We start from the raw sequence: 16,415 nt of genomic DNA, 5'->3' as shown, positions 1-16,415 counted from the left end.
TAAAATACTCCATACACTTTTCTTTTGTTCTAAAAATCAATAGATAATCGGAAAATTAATATGACAAGATAATGAGGAAATTAGGTTAGAAAAGACGATTGCACGTCACATTTATTTTATAATTATCTGTTGATTGTTAGAACAAAAGAAAAGTGTACGGAGTATTTTAGAGGTGTACTTAATCAATCGCAAATGTCGTTTTGTGGATATATCTGTTTATCTCGACGTATTTTGCAGGAATTTTATCATGCGTTTTCTCGCTTCTGACGTCATTAAAAAGAGATGGATGATGCGACTCCCCAGGAGCCTTAAAACGGTAAGAAATGTAGTAAAAAGAAATTTAATTAAAATGACATTCTTGGCTTTGCAGTGTACTTTTTCGGTTTTCGCTTAAAATGTGAAATTACAGGAAATAACGTCTTGCAGCTATAGTTCTTTCTTTTTGCAATATTATTCTTTTGATTTTCGCGAAATCTTCTTAAAACCACATATAGAGAATTCCGCTAAGGATAGGATTATATCTTTTTTCAGTATTCTTAACGTAGTTTCTTAAATTCTATGCAAAGTCGGATCTTCAATTCCACGCTGATATCACCACAACTTTAACATCCGTTCCAGCTGTTTGCTTTCTTTCCCTTGCTCTTCGATTGCGATTGGATATATCAATTAGCACTTCCGCCACGAAGACCACAGTGGCGCAGCTGTATCCGACACCGAGGATGTAGAAACTGAACGCCAACTGCGACAGCAACATCACCTTGTAGCTTTTCTTCTTCGCGTTTCTCTTCATTCTCGTTCTCCTGAGCTTTCTGAGACTGTCGGCTCGAAACTTGTTGATCAAACCGCACTGCACCATTTGTTGAATAGCGTGGTTCACTCTTCCGTACAATGGCCAATCCTCGCGGGTGACGTACGTCAACGTCATCTCGCGCAGATTCTTTGACTCGTACAGGTCCTCATTCCGGATCCTGTAATAAAGGTGGTAACAGTCGCCGATGCACACAATGTCCGTCGAATTCTCGACGGACTTCTTGCACTCACTGGTCGAGCTCGCCACGGTGTAACGCGATTTGAGCACGTTGTCGTTTATGAAGTCTTTCATAACCAACGGCCCATGTATTTTGTATTCATGTTCCTGCGAAACAGCACAGTCGAGGTGTAACATTTACAGTCCAGATAATCTTATATCGATGACTGAGAGAGACAAGATGTTCATAAAGATTTGATTTATTTGAGGAGGCTAAAGTTCCACCGTAGTGTTTCGTCAAGACTTGGTCGCGTAACCGAGTACTTGAGCGAAATTTTAAGTACTTAATATCTTAATTTTAAGTACTTGACACCTTAATTTTAAGTATTTGATTACCTTGATACTATCGAAGCTGTCGACGGTACTGTAAAAGACCGGCACGGTGAGCAGGGACAACCAGCGACTTTGAAACAAGGAGTTTACGTTCAGGAACAGAATGAACACCATGCACAAGAAGATTCGGGCGGAACTGATTCTCGGCGGATGCAAAATTGCCACGCAGACCATGAGTCTTATCACCTCCAACGCGGCAGAAACGTATCCCACGTTCCTCGTGAAAATCACGTAGGTGAGCAGGCAGATTATGAAAATCCCCATCATCACTGGCAGCTGCAGAAACGTTATCAGTTTGGTGAACTCCGAGATTTGTTGATTCGGCTGCGATATCACGCAAATGCCCGATCTTGTGTGAGGATATGTGTACCTGTACAACGAGATATTATATTTCATATGTTTATATTATATTATAGTTATTATATTATAATTATAGTTATAGTAATATCATAGTTATTGTAATTATTATAATTATTATAGTTATTATATTATAGTATATTATATTTCATGTGTACACAGAGAGAACGATTTATTGAATCAAATAAATATTTCTTTGGAGTAGTCTAAATAAATTATTTGGTTGACACAATAAAAATATTTCTTTGTAACTAAGCCGCAAATAAATATTTTTGTTGTTTCAAACGAAATTTTGTTAAATCAATCAAAAAATTCGTTTGGACTATTCCAAAGAAGCGTTTATTTGATTCAATCAAATCGTTCTCTCTGTGTGTATATTATGCATATCTATATGTGTGTGTATGTTAAATATCCTGATGTGATCAAGTCTTCTGTGACGAAGACGATATTTCTCAGTTTGCCGATAGAACACACACCTAAGCTTCCACATTGCGACCAACGATCTGGTATTCATGGCCATGTCTACCTTTCCGTCGCCCACTGCGGCCATCATGCCCCATAAAGTACCATTAGGCCCTACGCCACCGAGGTCATAGGTGCTACCATTGTGAATGTCGATGAAAAGGGACGCTTTCAGCTTATGAAAGAGCACCTTGATGACCTCGCTGTTGTCACCGCCGAACAAGTCCAGACCTGTTTCGGTGAGATTGATTTTCAAGAACGGTTGCATTTCAATCGCGTTCAGTCGAATCGCGTAGCCGTTCAGAGTGGTCGTTCTGTCGAAGTGCAGGTCCTTGCATATGTCCCCGTCTGAATGCAACAATGTGGACATTCAACTCTCTTGAAACTCAACAAAACACGCGTGGATGATAAGTGTTTCAATCAGGAAGATCAGTCATCTTTTAATTCTTTTTTGTGATTACATACCGTGTGCGAATTTCTTCTTGAACATTCTCCACGGATGATCGTCTCGTCCTCTGAAAACGCTCACCTGGTGCCAACTGTCCGGCGTGTGGTTCGAGAACGGATTAAACGTGTAATGGACAATCCCGTCGTCTGGATCGATGCATATGAACACGACAGAGAGTAAGTCGTATTCCCAAGCTGCCCAGAGATATGAGCGAGCGTTTATACAACCTCGATTTGCGGTCTGTCTGTCGATCAGGATGTAAAATCCGTCTGCGTTCGCCCAAGGAGAATCTTTTGTTCTCTACGATATGGAAGGTTGATGAGGTGAAAATATCGATTCTAATATCTTATTTAACTAATAAAGATAAAAAGATCTCGAGTTCTTTTACCTGCAAAACAGATCGCAAGAGCGGCTGCGAGGATGTCACCAGTACGAAACGGTGCACCTTTCGCAAGAAGTGGATAAAGCGATAGTTCAGATACTGATGGTAGGAATACTTCGTCCTGGCAAAGTTGTCGAGAGCGCTACGCTTCGACTCCGCTATCAGAGCTACCGGTTTAATATTGAAGAGCGCTCGTTTCAGGAAATCATTGTATTCCCCGCCTAGCAATAAAGTTTCTTCGGCGATTTCCGGTAGTATGCATTTGCTTAGAATCGAGATCTACGAAGAAAACAGAATATAATGTCTATAGTAAGAGGAAATATTTTTCTAAATGATTGAATAAAAAATAGTGTGCATTTCAAAAATATAATTGGAATATTTTTGAGCTGGTGTTTTTATAGATTCTAATGATTTCCGACGATGATACAAACGCGGTCTTAGTGACTGCTAACATTATTTGTCTTCTCTCTGTTTAGAGACGCAGCGAGATGTAAATTGATATTTTTCAAACAAGAGAATTGTTGTCGAGAATAAAATACAAATATTGTTCAAAATAAAAGCATAAAACTCGTATAATACATTATTCTTAATTATAAGTGATATAAATGTAAGTATTATGTATTAATACACCCCATATCTAAAAATGTTTGAAAGAAAAACCAATCGAGATGTTTCTGTGGAGTGTCAAACTGGAGAACCGGCTGCAATATGATTTGACTGGCACTGTTGATCGTTATTTGAAATTACTTCTTGAAAATGTAACTCACCGTTGAGTCGACCACGTCGCTAAAATGAAGCTTCTTCTTCAACGACGCAACGCTCACGATTAATAATGGGAGGAGAACACAGAGAGATACTTTCGACATGTTGCTTTCAAATGCTTTCTCCTTACGATTACATCAAACTTTTTCGATCAGAAGGTTCCCACACGATGGACAGCTGCGAACATTCTGTTGCAAAATAGTCAAATGTCAGTCGGCCTTAGAATTTTACTTTCCGGGAATAAATACCTGCCGTTCTTTTTGCCGGTGTAATCGATCGATCGCACGTAAGATAGGTGGTTGTCACACTTTCGAACTATCGCTCGCTATCATCGTGGATTTTCGCTATCATCGCTATTTCGTCCATTTGGACGGAAAGATAACGTGCGACATTAAGTTTCTCGCGCTTTATTATTACACAAGCATCTAATATCGAAAAAAAATACATACAAAAAACATACATATGCGTAATGACGTCGTTCTTCCTCAACGTGACGCGACGCGACAAATGAGCATGCCAGTATTTGTCGTGTATGTGATACGGGTTAACCATCGACAATGGACTTTAACACGACGGAACAGGATGAAAGGTATTTGACTTCACTCGTTATGCACTGTTTAACTGTGTATTCACAGCGCAACGATATAATCTGTACTTTCACATTACCAAGCTATTGTCGCTCGATCACTTGTTTTGTCTAGCGCATATTTTATCTCGCACATTTGCATCGTTTGTTTTTGCAAATAGCAAAAAAAGTAGTGCGCGCTATTATAACAAGTTCACAGTCTTAGCTTAGATGCACTGGAAACAAGGATTGTGGAACGACAATCTGCCTGAAACCACTATTTAATACATTACTATATGTTCATCTACGTTTTCAGCGGAGAAAATTCTTTCCTAGATTGTCCGTGTATTTTTATGCGTCGATCATTTCTCCGCGACGAAGTTGCACCATTATTCGCACGGTGATTACGCGATGGTGCGATGACAAGGAAAATTCACGCGCGTCGACGCACTTTCACGCGTGTTTTATGTGTTTCCGACGGGGAAAGATGATACGGAGCGCGACATTTCGGGGGGAAATAATTACGCATCTAACTGTTACGTCTATCTGAATTATGGGACACGCAATACGGCGCGATAGCATCTCGACGGTATAATTCACGGGAACATCGTGCAATAGCTCAGTGCAGTAAAAGCGGGATGGCATTATCGCGGTGCGAATTACATCCAAACTTGTGAAATGTTTTTTCTGGAGGAAGAAACAAACGAGTCTCTGTACTACTGCCGAGTCTCCGTCGAGTTTCTCTCGCTGAAGTACACGCTGGAAACATTTTTATCGTCGCGTATAATTCGCCACTTATATTTATTTAATTACTACTTATCTAATTGCAATTTTAAGCTAATTTTGCTCATTTTCATGTTTTATAAAGCACCTTATATCAACGTAGGCATATCATATGCCCTTTTATATGAAGGCTCTTGATAGCCCTCACATTTTCCTTATTGATTTGTCAGATCATTTCGTTATTTATAATTATTTTAGTTAATTAAGTTTCACGCGATATTTGAGATGCACTGATTTACTTCTACCATTCGGTTAATTGAATCGACAAATTCAATTGGTACTTCGTTTGGAAATTCCAGCATATCCAGTGCAGAATTTTAATGCAGACTTCGTAGATAAGCCGTCCGCGCTGCGAAAAATTCAAGAAGCGCCTCGTATCCGGAGCAGTTCTCATTTCGCGGTTACTTAGCGTACCGCGAGCAAGTGAATTAATGATCGTAGATAAACGGCAACGAGATTGACGTGACGAGGTGAACGAAGAGGATTCCTCAAGGTGGGAGACGCGCCCCACTATACGCGCGCCCGGAAAAAGACAGCTCCGAGGTGAAGTCCGAGAGCAGAAGACAGTTTCGTGCAACCGATCGTGTCGCGCATACGCGCCTCGCAGTGTCAGTCGTCGCATTCTCGTAGGTGGAATCTGAAACCGGTTCTACGGGACACGCGACGCATTGGTCCAGAGGCAGCAGCGGGCCACGATGCGTCGTACGTCCTCGCCTGGAGTCGCGTGGTGGGCGTTTTTGAACCTGCTGCTCGCGCTGACTCGCGCGACACCGGCGAAGCAGCCGCATATTATTTACATCTTGGCGGACGACTTGGCAAGTTGTGTCTCCCCTCTGGGCGTTCCGCGATTAGTCAGTTAATTAATTGATTAATTAACATTCGGTATTTGGGAGGAAACGTCTTGGAGGATATTGAGTCAAAAAAGAAAAGAATCAAATATTCCTGTAACATAAGATAAATTAATTAATTAACATTCGGTATTTGAAAGGAAACATCTTAGAGCTTGGAAAAGATTCGGTCAGAAAGAAAAGGCAAAATAAAGGAATCAATGAGGAAATATTCTTGTAACATAAGAGCTCTTATATGCTCTCTTATACGAGGACTCTTGATAGCTCTCATATTTTCTTTATTGATTTGTAATCAAAGTCTTTGATTACTTCGTTATTTATAATCATTTTAGTTAATTAATAATTAATTAATCATTTTAGTTTATTAATTAACTAAGAGATAAAATAAAGGATAAAGATGCTTTATGAGATAAAAAGAATAAACAGAATAAGAGGTAAATTTGAAGTCAATAAGAGAAAGAAACAAGTAAATGTGTAAAAAGTAAGCCATGATTCTCGTTGAAGCATGACGACTATCGTTTATCACGTTTGCCAAGTCAAGTGTGTTACGATAACAATAGAACTTTGTGTCAACCGATTATTTAAGTGAAACATTATACATGTATTGTCTCTTTATCAGCGATATCATTGAAGTTATCTTGCCTTCTGTCTTTTACACGAAAATAAAGTACAAAAAGTACGTCCGAAGCTTATCTATATTTTTTTGAATATGCCTAAATTTTGTATTTTGCACATAACGTTATGATATTTGCCACATTACTTTTTTATTTAACTATCAATTTGGAGTGAAGGAAAGTTGCAACGCGGTACGCCTTGTTAGAAAGAGTTAGACTTTACAAAACAGCTTGGATTCATTACGTTTGATACGTTTGGAAACGACAAGTGTGCAGCGTAGGTAAACGCTGAATCCAAGCGCGGCGTTCCCAGGTCGACTTGATTATTTCATGAGGCAACGTCGACGTTTATTTTCGCTATCGCCAGGGATGGAATGACGTTGGTTTTCACGGCTCCGGCCAGATCCCGACGCCGAATATCGATGCCCTCGCGTACTCCGGCCTGCTGCTCGACAGGTATTATGTCACTCCGATATGCACACCGTCCAGGAGCGCTCTGATGACCGGCAAATATCCCATTCACACCGGAATGCAACACGGCGTAAGTGCCAAGTTCAGCGTTTCGTCACGCGTTGTCTCGCTCTATTAAGAGTTCAAACGAATAATAAAGACGCGAAAGAGAGAGAGATACACAACGCCGTCTAAACGAGCGGAATCTGCGACGATTCCGAGATGAATTTATTTTGCAATCGGACCTTCGTTTGCCTGAATTTTTTCTCGCAAATCTCTCCGTAATATCTAGTGACTGACTCCTATAGAGCATGTTTCTGTTTCTTCGATTGTAATACCTTGAAAGTCTGTCTAAATCATAGACTTAGTATATATAGACTGCGTGTTCTCAATGTTTTCTATAGTTTCACAGAATAGAATAGAACGCGTCTCAGAATAGAAAGAGATAGCATGCTTCGGATCATCTTTTTATCTTTTTCTATAACGACGCATCTATCATTCTATCATTCTATCTTTTTCTAACGACGCATAGTGGGGATAAGAAGATGAATGGGAAAGCAATGAAGGGGAATTGAAAGGCGAAAGGGAATTGAAGAAGAAAAAATAATATAGGATATCAGAATAATTATCGATAATTATCGATTGTAATAATAAAGTGTTTTATATGTGTATAAAGTATTTTATATGTGTATAATAAAGACGCTACGAGGGAAACATACTATGTAGGAGAACCAATGTAAACCCCCATTCTAAACATAAAGAGAGGCTGGAATGTCCCCATCACGTGTCATTAGAAAAAGATAGAATGGTGATTCAAAGCATGCTATTTCTTTCTATTCTGTGACGCCCGCTCAGCCCAATACGCAGTCTATATACTATACTAAATCTATGGTCTAAATGTGTCTAAATGGTCTAACTGAGAAAAGAAAGTTTAGTATATTTGTAACTATAATCATATAGAGAAATAATTACCATAAATCATAGTTAAGAGAATCATTTTTTTACTAAATTCTATTACAATATTAATGATAATATATGTTGTTACTACCACTTTCGTGTTGGAACAACCAAAAAATATGGTTGCGGCCAAAATTAACTATGATTTTAGTTAGATCAAGTATTTTTTCTCTCAATATAGTTTATTCTGGATCTTTTTGTTTTGAGCTTTTACGTTAGAGCGATCGACATAACGGCAATTAACCGACCCGTTTATTTTCAATCGTCATTTTACACCTTTCGATAAATGAACACAATTGCAAGCCATCAACTTGCGGAAGCGTTGTTGTTCGGCTTACAGCGGCATATAAAGTGAATATTGCACACGCTCGCCCTTTCGTCGCGTTGACCCGGATAGTTCAATTGGAAATTATCATACCGAGTGGCAGACGTTGCTACTTTATTCGAGCACTGCGTCAGCTCGTGTATTAAGTGCGGGCGCGCGCGCATACGAAGTAAACAAAAGCACATAGACAGAGGTTGATTCACATGCACTCCGCGTTGACGAATGATTCACGTATATTCCTCCATAATTCTCGAGTTCGTCAATGAATTACGTGCGCATCCTCGACGGTTTAACCATTCAATAAACAACGTTCAAAACGCGAGATCGTGTTTCCCCGCGGATAACTATTTCAACTAATGAAATATTGATGAGCCACTGATTTAATCCCTTGCGGAAAATATAATAAGAGACGGAGGAGGTTCCATGGTCTCACGACACTCGGATCTCATGAATAATTCAGGTTCTCAAAGGTGCCGAGCCTAGAGGACTGCCGCTTCACGAAAAGATCCTGCCGGAATATCTGCGCGACCTTGGATACAGCACGCACATCGTCGGCAAATGGCATTTGGGATTTTACACGAAGGAGTACACGCCGATTTACCGGGGATTCGCCTCGCACACTGGCTTTTGGACAGGTCACCAGGACTACTTTGATCATACGGCCGTTGAAAATGTGAGCCGAGTACCACGATAAATCTAGCTCGATTTAATAACGCGCAACAAAGACGACGATGACGGAGACGATGAGATCCCACCTCTTGATGGAGACGGCACTTGAGGTCGCGCTGAACTTTAACGTGGTGCCGTAATTCCGGCATTTATTAATCCAACTTGAGATGAGCGTGAAAAGCTCATTCGGCGCGACTGTAACGCGAGTGCTATGCATTAGTGTTAAGTGCACGGTAAAAACGTGTCGACTCACCGAAATGTTTGGTTCGAATAAAACTGAGATAAAGACATTGAGAGATGTTTCTGCTGTCGAAATTAAAGAGAAGGAAATTGAGCACTCAAATAATTTAACATTTCTTGATAATACTGATATCTTCTACTAGTTTCTTCGTTATCCATGTGCGTGAAACTACTTTATAATAATCGCAAGCAAAGTCTTGCCTAGAGGAGAATACAAAATTGAAATTTCTATGCAGCCTTACTGGGGTCTGGATATGAGACGAGACATGGAACCGGCATGGGACCTCCACGGACAATACTCAACGGATGTTTTTACAAGGGAGGCGTTGAGACTGATCGATAAGCACAATTCTAGTGAACCGTTGTTCCTATATCTGGCCCACGCAGCTGTGCACTCCGGAAACCCATACAACCCACTTCCGGCGCCGGACGAAGATGTCGCCAAGTTCGATAATATCTTCGACTACAATCGCAGACGTTTTGCAGGTGATAATCAAGTGCTCGTGGCTTCAAATGTAAATGTGGATAATCGCATGACTGAAATAAAAATATCGTGCGCTTTTTTCTAATGGCAGTAGTACTAATACTAATCTTTGAAATTCCGCCACAGGCATGCTGAGTAAACTGGACAAATCGGTGGGTCAAGTGGTCGAAGCTTTGCGTAAAAAAGGCATATTACGAGATAGCATAATCATCTTCTCGACGGACAATGGTGGACCCGCCGCTGGATTTAATTTGAATGCTGCGTCTAATTGGCCTTTGAGAGGCGTCAAAAATACTCTCTGGGAAGGTATGAGTTGATCGATACTACACGGAAAATAGAGATGTGGTGCACCTAATAAAAAGTATTTAGTTGTAAGCAAATAGCTGCATCATTCTACATATCTTTGTATGATAGTTATGTGTATGGTTGATTTGACTTACTTTGGTGTGTCAACTACATCAATGAAGTTGCGCGTGATCTGGTTGTGGCAACCAGAAATTAGTAAGGGGATCATTTTACATAGACAAGCTAAATATCGATATAGTTGCATTAATCAATACTATATTGCAAAGCAGCGATGTTAGAAAATAAAAGCAATTCACTACGCGCACAGCTAGAGATGTATACACGTGAAAACTGGTTCTGAGTGTATAAATATACATTTGTAGTTGCCGCGTAATGAGCCGCGTTTGTATTAACTATGTATTATCACTGCTTACATAAGTAACTCAGCCATTGCTCTTTGGTTACTAGCAACTACATAAATAGTTGTTCCGTATTTTACTATTGCATCTGGTTGGCACAACCAAATTTCTGTATGGATCAATCATATTGTTTTTTCCGTGTATTAATGATACACGGAAAAAAGAGATGTAGTGCACCTAACAAAAAGTATTTAGTTGTAAGCAAATAGCTGCATCATTCTACATATCTTTGTATGATAGTTATATATATGGTTGATTTGACTTACTTACTTTGGTGTGTCAACTACATCAATGAAGTTGCGCGTGATCTGGTTGTGACAATCAGAAATTAGTAAGGGGATCATTTTGCATAGACAAGCTAAATATTGATATAGTTGCATTAATCAATACTATATTGCAAAGCAGCGATGTTAGAAAATAAAAGCAATTCACTGCGCGCACAGCTAGAGATGTATACACGTGAAAACTGGTTCTGAGTGTATAAATATATTTGTAGTTTCCGCGTAATGAGCCGCGTTTGTATTAACTATGTATTATCACTGCTTACATAAGTAACTCAGCCATTGCTCTTTGGTTACTAGCAACTACATAAATAGTTGTTCCGTATTTTACTATTGCATCTGGTTGGCACAATCAAATTTCTGTATGGATCAATCATATTGTTTTTTCCGTGTAGGTTAAACAATAAGTGGTTGATAGTGATTGGCTCGAGATACCACCGGGACTAATTCTTAGCTAAAGCCGCGACGATTTTTATGAACACACCCTTATATAAATGATTTATAAACGATCTTTTCTCCAAATCTCAGAACGTTAATACTTCGTGTCACATTAAATAATCTGAAATGTTCAAACATGTCGCGCTATCGTAAAAAATATGTGCTCTGTAAACATTTATATAATTGTAGACGGTCCTTTAATCTACTGCGACTGTGTGAAATCGATGATTAATCGCTCGTAATAATCAGGTGGTGTCAGAGGTACGGGCTTGGTGTGGTCGCCTAAACTGGTCCGACCTGGTCGAGTAAGCAGGCAACTGCTACACATTACCGACTGGCTGCCGACACTTATAACAGCCGCCGGTGGCAATCCGTCGAATTTGAGCATCGACGGCATGGATCTGTGGAACGCGCTCAGCGACGACACTGATTCGCCGCGAGACAGCGTCCTTCATAATATCGACGATATTTACGGCGTGTCCGCTATCACAGTCGGTGACTGGAAACTCATTCAAGGTAAAAGAATCGCGAAAGTAAAAATTCCATCCAGCAATACTCTATTTCTAGATTCGCAATTATTCGTTGCTTCTCTCCTTTCGGTCATTGATTACTCGTTTGAGTGAAATGAAATAAACGAGTAAAAAAATTAACATAGAATCTCGACTTAATAGTTTAGTGGAGACTCAAGATACTTTGGTTTGAATCCCGGCTTAATAATTTAGCGGAGACTCGAAACACCTCGGTTCGAATCCTGGCTTAATAGTTTAGCGAAAACTCAAAAGACATAAAAAAATTATTTAATAAAAATTAAATTCAATTAACTCTGACATGCAACGCTATGAACAAAATTCTGATATTTGCATTTCAATTTCTGAAACCATGAATATTTCTTATGGTATGATAAACTTAAATTGCATATGTCAAACATTTTGAATAAATTACACTTATTGACAATTTTGATCGTAGCACTTGGTCGTGAAACTCGACGCTCTAAGAGCTTATCTTCTCACAGGATCTACTTATAATGGAGTTTGGGACGGATGGTACGGCCCGTCCGGCAGAGAATGGGTCTACGACGTGGGTGGCGTGATCAACAGCGAAGCGGGTCGCGCCATCGCGAGTATAGGATTAGGTATTACTGCTGAAAAGGTGAGGACGCTGCGGGAGAACGCAATGATTAAGTGCCCGCCGAGAAACGACAGCTTGCCAATCTGCAAGCCGCTACAAGAGCCATGTCTCTTCAACGTCTACCAGGATCCTTGCGAGGATAATAATCTCGTTAAGCAGTGAGTAGAATACGGCATAGACGTTCCTGCATCTTCGCGTGAGATAGATTTCACGTTGATGATGCATCTGTATACCTGATTATATCCCATAGTCACCTTGTGCGTGCTCTTCAAGGTTCCCAACAATCATGAGAAAGCTGCAGGACGAGCTTAAGAGGTTCAATAGCACCGCGATTTACCCCGGGAATCTCCCTTGGGATAACAAGGCCGACCCGAGTCTGTGGGATCACACTTGGAGCAATTTCGGAGACTACGTCAATTTCTTAACCGCTGTGGCTTAATCGATTACACAGCAGCACTCAGATATCTCATCTCATCTGTCATCGCGGATTGAGTGTGTGTAAAGGCCATATCTGAAATCGTTGCCTGCGTTGGCTCATGTTCCACTTGAGAAATGTTGTCTCTCGATGTCTTGCAAAGAGGACGAATTCCGTCGTGAAACATTGGAATGTTATACGAAGAGTTTTACTACGGGATCATAAAGACACATACATTTTTTATCTTTCTATAATTATATATATAAGCGTCAATTATAAGAACAATACATATGTTTCGTTAATAAATCCCAGCGATACCTAATGAGAGTAAGCTAAGAACGTTATTTTATTTACAACAATCAAGCGCGGATTGTTCGACGTTATCAAGTTGATTGCTGAGTTCGTTAATGTTGTTTCGTGACATTGATTCCGAATGCAACGGAAAAAGAAAGCGCCTGAGACTTTGCTGTAAACGAACAAACTGTAGTACAAATTATTGCAGATGAGATACATATATATCACCGTTATTGATATCGAGTAAAATACTTGAAGATCACAATTGTCTGGGTGGAATCTCATTATATTTTTAAGCTTCTCATTAGTTCAATCTATTTCTATTATTCCATCTATTTCTGTTATTCCATTTAATTCTATCATTCAATCTATTTATATAATGTGTATTAAATAAACTACTCCGCAAAGTTTTACGGAATAGATCCATGGGTATATTCACGACTTGGGCGCACCTGAAACAGGGAAAGATTTCGCGCTCGTCACTCGAGTCGAAAATCGGCTGCCGTGTGCTAAAAGTTTCCCGAGCTGCCGTTTCTCGCTCGTTGGGCGAAAGTGATCGCGGGCCTTCGTGGAAGAAGGATTAAGTGAATCGCTTAAGGAGAATGATCGAGAGCTAAAAATCGAGACTGTCGATCTGCGGCATCGAAAGAAAGGCGTTTCTCTGCGCGCGACGTTACCTGCACATTGAGGGAACCCATACAAGTTCGGACCCGCATGGCTCCTCCTTGTCGCAAACGCACTTGCACATATCCTCCTTCCAGACCATGTCGCTTATTTTGCATTCCTCTTTGTGCTTGCACTTGCACAAGCAATCGTCTTCCGAGTATGTTTGATTTTCATTACAATGCTCTTCCTTCACTTTGCACTGGCATCTAAAATTATATCGCTTAAGCGGATATGAAATAATTTTGTAACGCGGTTTAGTACGCTTTCTGCGGTGACCGATTTCCTGGTAGCACAGAATTTAACTTCCGTTCCTCCATCTTCAGCAACAGTTCTCTATCCTATCTCTCCCTCTCTTTCCTCTCACTCTCTATCTCCCGAAACTCGCGGTTGCCGACCGAACCGGACATTTTATTGCGAGAAGGAACGGAAATTCGAGGTGAACATTGTCGCAAATAATTCAAAGCACAGATAAGCAAATGACGCGAAAACATGCAACTTTTTACAGTGTTACACCGGAAATCTTGTGTCTTTCGAGATATTAATACACAGACTGCCGCGTTGATTTTCACTGATTGCTCAACTTGCTAAAAAAACGGCAAATAAATGGCAAATTAATGATAAATGCAATTAATGGTATAATAATGATTATAATAATAGTTTAAAGATTGGAAATTTAAATGGGTGGGAGCCTAAACAAGAGCTGATCTTGGAACTAATAATAACTTTTCTTTTTTATATCATGTAAGTATACATAAATACACTTTTTGATTCCGCTTTCGACCATGTAATATTATCAACCAGCTAATATTAAATGTAGCGAAGTTATTTGCAACTGTACATCATTAAAATTCTCAATTCTCAATTCTCTTACGAAATAGAATATCTCTCCTTACATTTATCATTTCGATTTTACCTTTGTTATTTTGATTGCAATGTATATCGGTCGGCGTGTATAAAGAGTTTTATTTGTTTACATTTAATATTAGCTGAAGATAGTCCAAAGCGGAATCGAAACGGTTTTATGTATTTATATGTATTGACATTGAAAAGAGAGGACATTTATATACAGGGTGTTTCCTCTAACTCGACCATTTAAAATATCTCCGTTGTTTTTGATGATACGGGAAAATACTACAGGGAAAACTTGTTCGATTGGAAGAGACACATATTATGACGAGCGAAAAATTTTTCTCGAGGTCATAGTTTTTGAGATTTCGAGGTCACCGCGATTTTTTTAAATGGAATAGCCCATATATTATTACATATTCTTATAGCTTATCTCGAGAGCTTTTCAAAACACTATAATAAAATATTTTTTCATTAAGAACTTTTCGAGTAATAACACTTGAAATTTCCAGCATTTTGACATAGAATACAAAATATCTCGTAAAATATTCATATTTCGTAAAATATTATCTTGCCTTGATGCTTTTTTGTGCAGAATAATGAGACAAATTAATTGGCTTAAAAAAAAAAAAAAAAAAAATTTTTTACATAATAAATATATAAAAATTTTTTTGTGCTTTATGATCTCGAGAAAAATTTTTCGCTCTTCATAATATGTGTCCTTTCCAATCAAACAAGTTTTCCCTGTAATATTTTCCCGTATCATCAAAAATAACGGAGATATTTTAAGTGGTCGAATTAGAGGAAATACCCTGTATATGTGTGTATATATATATATTATTCTACATTCCAAGAGCTTCTCAGCTTGTTTTGGCTCTTATTCATCTGAGTTTTCAATCTCTCAAATTATTTGCCATTGCATATCATTAGAGTTTTTCTCCTATTTTGCAACTAATAATACTTTACGTGTAACTTGATGAAACGCAGTGATATCATGACGATGCAGTCGGTTACCGGGGTGTTAATTACGTTCCGATTATTAGATATCAGACCAAGAGATGCGTAAACATACAAGAAATGATCTTACTTGCACTTGGTGTGTTCCAGGACTGATACGTTGTAACAATACTTGTGGTCTACGCCAAACATGTTCACGGTAACCGCTGCAAAATTGGTTTCGACTGGTATGCACGTTCTTGCTCTTGCATGGCAAAAGCCGTCGCATCTCTTCACAAGTGCATAAGTCGGGTAAAAGATATAGCCCATCGGCGGGTACAATTTTATTAGAGTGTCCTTCGGTGTACACTCCACATCTTTCGCGTTTTTTCTTATAATCTCATAATTGCATTCTGTTGAGTTCGAAAGTATTGTTTTCAAAGAGACAAAACGCGTCTATCGTGTGTACGATTATAGCCAATTATATTATATCCAAAAAAGTAATTATAAGACGTAATATTTTCCTCGACATTCTTTCTCTCTCCCTTTTATAATTTATTGTACAGAGATAAACCGGCATGATGGACAATGTGCTCAAAAAAATGTTTGGTCAATACCTGTTCTCTGTATGTCGTCAACCTGCAAATCATTGTAATCGTAATTGGGAATTCTGTAGTCGGCTGCGATGTAACAACTCAAAGCGATCACAATAGCGCACACCAAGGCGAAAGACTTCATGATTAGCTTGCGGCACGCAGGACTAGGCGAAACTGAAGATTATCTACAATAACGCTCGCACATCTCTAGTCACTAATGAATACAACGTTCTTTCCTCACTCACTTATAAAGGCCGGAAAATACAAAATTGCGACGTGCGGTTAACGGCCGCAAAATGTTGATTAATTGTCGCAAAAAGAGGGAGTTGCGGTCGCACTCGCTAGAACGACTATCCTGCGATTTCGCGACAATATATATTATCGACAAATAATTTATTGCACGAT

The 16,415-nt window shown here is 39.3% G+C and overlaps 3 protein-coding genes across 4 annotated transcripts; 1 reads left to right on the top strand and 2 right to left on the bottom strand.

Annotated features, from left to right (window-relative positions):
* Nucleotides 1–288: 288 nt before the first annotated feature.
* LOC116840706 lies at nt 289–4,103 on the bottom strand. Its single transcript, XM_032807782.1, is given in 7 exon segments — nt 289–1,135; nt 1,364–1,730; nt 2,194–2,527; nt 2,645–2,927; nt 3,016–3,288; nt 3,777–3,959; nt 4,080–4,103. Coding segments are annotated over 7 exon segments (2,025 nt in total). The 3' UTR covers nt 289–574.
* A 1,561-nt stretch (nt 4,104–5,664) lies between these two features.
* On the top strand, nt 5,665–13,231 carry LOC116840784 (arylsulfatase B). Of its 2 annotated transcripts, none has more exons than XM_032807968.1 (8): nt 5,665–5,934; nt 6,949–7,122; nt 8,774–8,986; nt 9,459–9,708; nt 9,833–10,012; nt 11,379–11,645; nt 12,142–12,415; nt 12,531–13,231. In XM_032807968.1, the coding sequence occupies exons 1-8, from the start codon at nt 5,815–5,817 to the stop codon at nt 12,694–12,696; spliced, it is 1,644 nt and encodes a 547-aa protein (XP_032663859.1). In that variant the 5' UTR covers nt 5,665–5,814; the 3' UTR covers nt 12,697–13,231. The 2 variants fall into 2 exon arrangements, with proteins under 2 accessions (XP_032663859.1, XP_032663860.1); XM_032807969.1 differs by having other exon boundaries at nt 5,681–5,934; nt 8,784–8,986.
* On the bottom strand, nt 12,907–16,339 carry LOC116840785 (vascular endothelial growth factor D-like). Its single transcript, XM_032807970.1, has 4 exons — nt 16,032–16,339; nt 15,566–15,827; nt 13,644–13,838; nt 12,907–13,418 (listed from the first exon to the last, which is right to left on the bottom strand). The coding sequence occupies exons 1-4, from the start codon at nt 16,150–16,152 to the stop codon at nt 13,271–13,273; spliced, it is 726 nt and encodes a 241-aa protein (XP_032663861.1). The 5' UTR covers nt 16,153–16,339; the 3' UTR covers nt 12,907–13,270.
* Between the last annotated feature and the right edge of the window lie 76 nt (nt 16,340–16,415).

This window comes from Odontomachus brunneus, unplaced genomic scaffold (assembly GCF_010583005.1).
Source record: "Odontomachus brunneus isolate Ranch 3 - 2012 unplaced genomic scaffold, Obru_v1 Obru_scaffold_011, whole genome shotgun sequence".
Lineage (NCBI taxonomy): Eukaryota > Metazoa > Arthropoda > Insecta > Hymenoptera > Formicidae > Odontomachus > Odontomachus brunneus.
This window is presented reverse-complemented; position numbering and strand designations above follow the sequence as displayed.

Coding starts and splice junctions, on each gene's coding strand:
- LOC116840784 (XM_032807968.1), top strand. CDS start 5,815: ATGCGTCGTACGTCCTCGCCTGGAGTCGCGTGGTGGGCGTTTTTGAAC. Junction 8,987..9,458: donor ATCATACGGCCGTTGAAAAT/GTGAGCCGAGTA, acceptor ATTTCTATGCAG/CCTTACTGGGGTCTGGATAT. Junction 9,709..9,832: donor CAATCGCAGACGTTTTGCAG/GTGATAATCAAG, acceptor ATTCCGCCACAG/GCATGCTGAGTAAACTGGAC.
- LOC116840785 (XM_032807970.1), bottom strand. CDS start 16,152: ATGAAGTCTTTCGCCTTGGTGTGCGCTATTGTGATCGCTTTGAGTTGT. Junction 13,839..15,565: donor CTGGAACACACCAAGTGCAA/GTAAGATCATTT, acceptor ATATAATTTTAG/ATGCCAGTGCAAAGTGAAGG. Junction 13,419..13,643: donor TGGGTTCCCTCAATGTGCAG/GTAACGTCGCGC, acceptor TCCCTGTTTCAG/GTGCGCCCAAGTCGTGAATA.